Here is a 5,761-nt window from a genome sequence, read left to right as displayed (position 1 = left end):
AGGCAGCTGCTCAGCTCTCCTGCCTCCCGCTCCAGCTGCCCCAGTGCTCTGGCACAGGCCTTTGGCCTCTGGGCCCTGTGGCAGCAGGGGGCATTTCACACACTCGTCTTCCACGCAGGCCGTAAGAATGTGGAGCCTGCACGAAAGGCTCGTGGAGCTCCTGCAGGAAAATGACAGCGACATGCTTAGGATGACCATGGTTCTCCTCAGTGGTTTGTTCCTGTGCAATGGTGCCCCAATAGCCAGCCCCCTCGCCCTGCAGCTGGCTGAGGCACTCCTGCCGCTCTTTGACAATGTAAGGCTCTGTGCCCCCAGCCACGGCCACCGGCTGCTGCCCACACACTTTGTGTCCTGTGCGTTTTCAGGCCTGTGCCAGGTGGGCGTGAAGCAGCCGATGCTGAGGTCATTCTTCCTTCCTTTCATACAGGATGATAGCCAGGTGCAGTTGTGCTCCATGTTCGTCTTCCGAGAGATGCTGCATCTTTTATCGGAAGGAGAAAGAAAGGCCCTGAAGCCTCACGTGCGCCAGAGCCTGCTCCCACTCTCCTTCCACTGCCATGACGAGAACCAGCGTGTGGCAGAGGTGAGGACTCAGCAGCTGCCGCTGGCCCCCAGGCAGGGGGCTGGGCTGCCTCCTGCTCTGGCGCCTGGTGGGCTGCAGCCTCCTCCTGGCCTTGCTACAGGGACCTGTGTGGGTCCTGTGTCCTGGGCTGTGGTGCCATGTCCGGGTCTCTGCTGCTCTCCAGGCCTCCCGGGAAACGCTGTATTGTTCAGCCACATTCCTGCACAGGAAGGATCTCACACACATGCTGCAGCTGGATCAGACCTGGAGGTTCGGCGAGGGCCTGGTAAGGATGGCCTGCAAGCCCCAGCCTCAGGCTGGAGAAGCCCCCTGACTGCGCTGCTCAGTGCCCGGCTGGCAGCTGTGCCACTGCCCAGTGCTGCAGCCAGGGGCACCAGCCTGCGCCCCACAAACCGCTGCCTTGCCTGGGCCACACGGGCTCTGCTCCAGGCTCCTGCAGCACCGAGCTGGGTGCTGATGGAGCCCAGCCCAGCTGGGCAGCAGGGCCGCTCCCCGGGCAGCAGCCAGCCCGCTGCCCCCTCCAGAGCCCAGTGCTAGTGGCTGCCGGCCGCCAGACAGGGCTCTGTGGGCAGGGGAGGCCAGGGCTGGCACCATGGAGTGCCCGGCCAAGGGGCTGAGCCTGCACCAAGTGCACCCTCCTGGCGCCCTCCCCAGCTGGCAGAGGACAGGAGCCGAGCGGCCGAGAATGTGCGCCACGCCCTGCAGTGCCTGGAGAGCCCACAGGAGTCCCTGCGACAAGCGGCCATCAGGTTCAGCGGTGAGCCACCAGCCTGGGCTGCCCTTCCCCTCCCGAACCCGCCCTGCCGCAGATCCGCCCCAGCCCCGCCTGCTGCCCTGGCAGCGCCATCCATGCCCGGCCCCAGGGAGCCCTGGCTGGCCTCGGCGCTGCTGCCGCCCTCTGTCAGCCGTGCCCTGGGGCGGCAGCGTGCGGCCAGGACCCAGCCCGAGCCCTGCCGGGGCCAGGAGGGCGTGTGGCCCCAGGGCTGTCAGCGCTGCTGGCAGGGAGCTGTGCCGCTGGGGCCGTGACAGGCTCTGTGTTCTCAGGGATGGCCGGCCGGCACCTCAGAGGCCACAAGCGACAGCTGCGGCACATCTGTCAGGGTGAGTGAGGGCACAGGGCTGCCAGCCCCGGCTGCCGGGGGGAGCTGCAATCCCTGCCCCGCTGCCCAGGGCTCTGCTTCCACGCGGGGCAGGGCTGGAGTGGCCGGAGCACATGTGCCGATTTCAGGCCCACATGGGGCAATAGTGTCCGGCAGCTTCGGCCTGATCCCCTTGCTCCCTGCTCCCTCCTGCCCATGGCCAGAGCCGGCTGGCAAGGCCCTGGCACGGGGGTCTCCTCAGGTCCCCGCAGATCCAGGATCTGACTGTGGCTCTGTCTCTTGCAGCCCTTGAAGACAAGGCAGAGGACATCAGCCCTTCCACCAGAAGCCTGGCTCTTGAAACAGCCTTTGTCCTCCGGGCTGTGGAGAGAGCTCCGGGCTCCATGTTGCAGAAGCTGCAAGATCGGTTTCACAGGGCACACAAGAAACGGCCTTGTCTCTGGGGCCACAGCTGGCTGTGCTGCTGGGGCTCTGAGGAGCACTGATTTGAGAGGCTCTTCTCTGTCTGCCAGGGCCATCTGAGCCAGCAGGGACTTTTCTTTAAGATTGATTTTTTCCTTCTTTTTAGTTGTTTGTTAGGCTATAAATATAGAATGTGTTCTAATACCCAGACTCCCAGGAGCTTTCTTTGGTGCCCAGCATCCGCAGGGCACCGGGGAAGAGGGGAAAACGGGTCCTTGTGCCAAGTGAGCTGCCCAGGCGTGCAGTGGGGAAGGAGAAATGGCCAGAAGCCCCTTGGCCTTTGGTGGTTCTGCTGAAGCCTTTGTGCTGCTGACAGAGCGGCTGGGCAGGGGCCAGAGATGTAGGAATCCCTGCGAGAGCGGTGCCTGGAGATGGCCACAAGCCCTGTGCCAGGCAGGAAGGGCCATCTGAATCCTCCTGCCTCTGTGTTTCTGGCTGCATTGCTGAGGGCTCTAAGGTGCCTCTCGATCCGCTCCTCTGGAGCTCCCTCGGGCTGCACCGCTGCCGGGCAGGTTGGCCGGGCTGGGGGAGACCCTGAGGGGACCCTGAGGGGCGGTGGGAGGCCGTGAAGGGATGAGGCGCTGCTCAGGCCATGTCCAGACAAGGCGGTGGGAAGGCAGGAGGGCCCTGTGGGAGAGAGTGGGGGGCAGGAAGCTCCAAGGGGACAGAAGTGGGTAGGAGCACAGGCTGGTGGGAAGCCCTGAGGAATTGGGTGTCAGAGGCCATAAGCAGCCCCCAGGCTGCCACCTTGTCCCTGACAGCCGGCTGCTCTGGCGCTTCCCCAGAGAGGCTCCCATGCCTGGGCAGAAGCCCTGGAGGCCAGGCCTCAGCAGGAGGGTGGGGACACCCCCGAGGTGTCCAAGCTGGGCTGGCTGAGGACAAGGAGGGCAAGGGGGCCCTGCTGGGGTCACTGGGTGCTGCCAGGGCAGTGGGCAGAGCAGGGCTGGCAGCCAGCCCGGGCCCCCGCGGCTGCCCAGGCCACGGTGCTGAGGATGAGGAGGCCCTGCTGACACAGAGCTCTGGGCCCGCAGAGCTTCTGCCTCCGTGGTGAGGGACAAGGCTCCTCTCAGGAGGGAATGTCCAGGCCCAGGGAGATGCTCTGGGAAGGACAGGGGCCTGAAGAGGGCAGTGCAGGGGGCAGGAGGGCACTGTTGGTGTGTGTGAGGTGCTGGGCACAGCTGGGCACGGGAACACTGTCCTGAGTGCCCGGCTGTCCCTGCCCTGCCCTCTCAGGCACAGCACCACAACATCTCCTCTTGTTTCTGCACTGCCCTGGTATTGTCAATGTTATCTGCTGCTCTCAGGGAGGCTCTGGAATTTGCAGCAGCTGAGTCAGGCACTGCCCTTGGCATTCCTGCCAGGCAGGGGTGTCCATGGGAATGGGTTGTTCAAGCTTCCCTGGCACCTGTGGGGGTGTGGGCAAAGCAGTCCATGGGAAAGGGGAATGAGCTGAGCCCCCTCCCTGAGATCCCATCATGGGCACACACAGGGATCTCCTTGCTGTGCCCTTCCAAGCTCTGAGCTGCCCTCCTGGGTGCAAATCTGTGCCAGAGCCTCTGGGAGTTCTCTGAATGTCCCACGGGGAAGGGCAGAGCTGCCACAGCTGAGGAAATGCTGTTGGGTTTGCAAAGGGAGCCGTGAGTGTCCTTGGCACAAGGGGGTGCTGAGACCTTGCCCAGAGACCTTGAGAGAGGGTGAGACACTCAGGGATCCCTCTGCTCTGGGCAGGGTCTGGTTTATCCCAGGCTGACCCAGGAGTGTGATTGTGCTCTGATTGCAGTGAAAGGTGCAAAGCCAGGGCAGCTGGGAACAAGCCCATCCAGCCCCTCACCTTCCCTGAGCCACAGGGAATCCTTTGCCTCAAATCTCTCAGTGGCAAACTCTGAGAGCAGCAGAAATGCCGCGGATTTCTGACCTCAGAGAGCCAGGAATGATGCGTGGGTAGGAAAACAATCCTTACACTAACTTCTGCCCTCTATTTACTTTAGAAGTCTGAGTGCAGATGCTATCAAGCCTTTCTGCATTAGGAGTAATTCCCATGACAAATCCTGAATATCCAGCCTTTTCCCTCTGCCCCATGGCCACAAACCCAAGGCAGTGGGACAGGGATGGCTCCTCAAGAGCCCCCACGCACAGGCCTGGCTGCCCCTGGTACAGTCAGCCAGCACAACTGGAGTTCAGACAGGGACCTGGGTGAAGATTTTCCCAGAGCAGGAACAAGGCTGGGCGAGTCCCAGCGGGACAGTCTACAGAGAATGGCCCAGGTTTGGCTCAAAGCAGCCTCTCCTGACTTGTCACTGTCCTTTCTCCATGAACAGGTCCCCAAGTGCAGCCCCAGCCAATGTCCAACAGCAGCTTCATCAGCGACTTCCTCCTGCTGGCACTGGCAGACACGCGGCAGCTGCAGCTCCTGCACTTCTGCCTCTTGCTGGCCATCTCCCTGGCTGCCCTCCTGGGCAACGGCCTCATCATCAGCGCCGTAGCCTGCGGCCACCACCTGCACACGCCCATGTTCTTCTTCCTGCTCAACCTGGCCCTCGCTGACCTGGGCTGCATCTGCACCACTGTCCCCAAAGCCATGCACAATTCCCTCCGGAACACCAGGAACATCTCCTACACAGGATGTGCTTCTCAGCTATTTATATTTCTGTTCTTCATCTCAGCAGAGTTTTCCCTCCTGACTGTCATGTGCTACGACCGCTACATGTCCATCTGCAAACCCCTGCACCACGGGACCCTCCTGGGCAGTAGAGCTTGTGCCCACATGGCAGCAGCTGCCTGGGCCAGTGCCTTTCTCCATGCTCTCATGCACACGGCCAATACATTTTCCCTGCCCTTGTGCCATGGCAATGCCCTGGGCCAGTTCTTCTGTGAAATCCCCCCAATCCTCAAGCTATCCTGCTCCAAATCCTACCTCAGGGAACTTGGGCTTCTGGCTGTTAGTGCCTTTTTGGTATTTGGCTGTTTTGTGTTCATTGTTTTCTCCTTTGTGCAGATCTTCAGGGTTGTGCTGAGGATCCCCTCAGAGCAGGGACAGCACAAAGCCTTTTCCACCTGCCTCCCTCACCTGGCCGTGGTCTCCCTCTTTGTAAGCACTGCATTGCTTGCCTACCTGAAACCCCCCTCCATGTCCTCCCCATCCCTGGATCTGGCCCTGTCAGTTCTGTACTCGGTGGTGCCTCCAGCCCTGAACTCCCTCATCTACAGCCTGAGGAACCAGGAGCTCAAGGCTGTGGTTGGAGACTGATCACTGGATGCTTTCAGGGACAATAAACTTCAGGCCAATTTCTGTATTAAAAGTCATCTTTGATTTAGAATAAAGTAATCTTTGATATTTCTTGTTGGTTTCATTTTGGAAGTTCTTTTCCTTATTTTTTTACTTTTTTTTTTTATTGTCCACAAAGAAATGCCGTTGCTTCTGCCATTTCTCATTTTTGTTTTTCTCTTACCTTCCCTGTGGCCACAGACTGTGTTAATGAAGGCTGTGCTCTCGGTGGCTTTAAAAGAAATTGAAGGATGTCCCAGCAGAGTTTTCTGCAGAGATGCCCTTTTGTTGCCTTCTCTGGAGCTGCAGCAGCAATGTCTGTGTGCAGAGCTGGGGGCAGAGAATCAGTGC

General features: G+C 60.5%; 1 protein-coding gene across 1 annotated transcript; it reads left to right on the top strand.

Moving 5' to 3' along the window:
* The first annotated feature begins 4,486 nt into the window (after positions 1 to 4,486).
* LOC127061327 (olfactory receptor 14A16-like) lies at positions 4,487 to 5,392 on the top strand. Its single transcript, XM_050987989.1, has one exon. The coding sequence runs from the start codon at positions 4,487 to 4,489 to the stop codon at positions 5,390 to 5,392; it is 906 nt and encodes a 301-aa protein (XP_050843946.1).
* The last annotated feature ends 369 nt before the right edge of the window (positions 5,393 to 5,761 follow it).

The sequence above is a fragment of the Serinus canaria genome, unplaced genomic scaffold (assembly GCF_022539315.1).
Source record: "Serinus canaria isolate serCan28SL12 unplaced genomic scaffold, serCan2020 HiC_scaffold_619, whole genome shotgun sequence".
Taxonomy (NCBI): domain Eukaryota; kingdom Metazoa; phylum Chordata; class Aves; order Passeriformes; family Fringillidae; genus Serinus; species Serinus canaria.
Note: the sequence above shows the minus strand (reverse complement) of the source record. Positions and strands in the feature narration are given on the sequence as shown.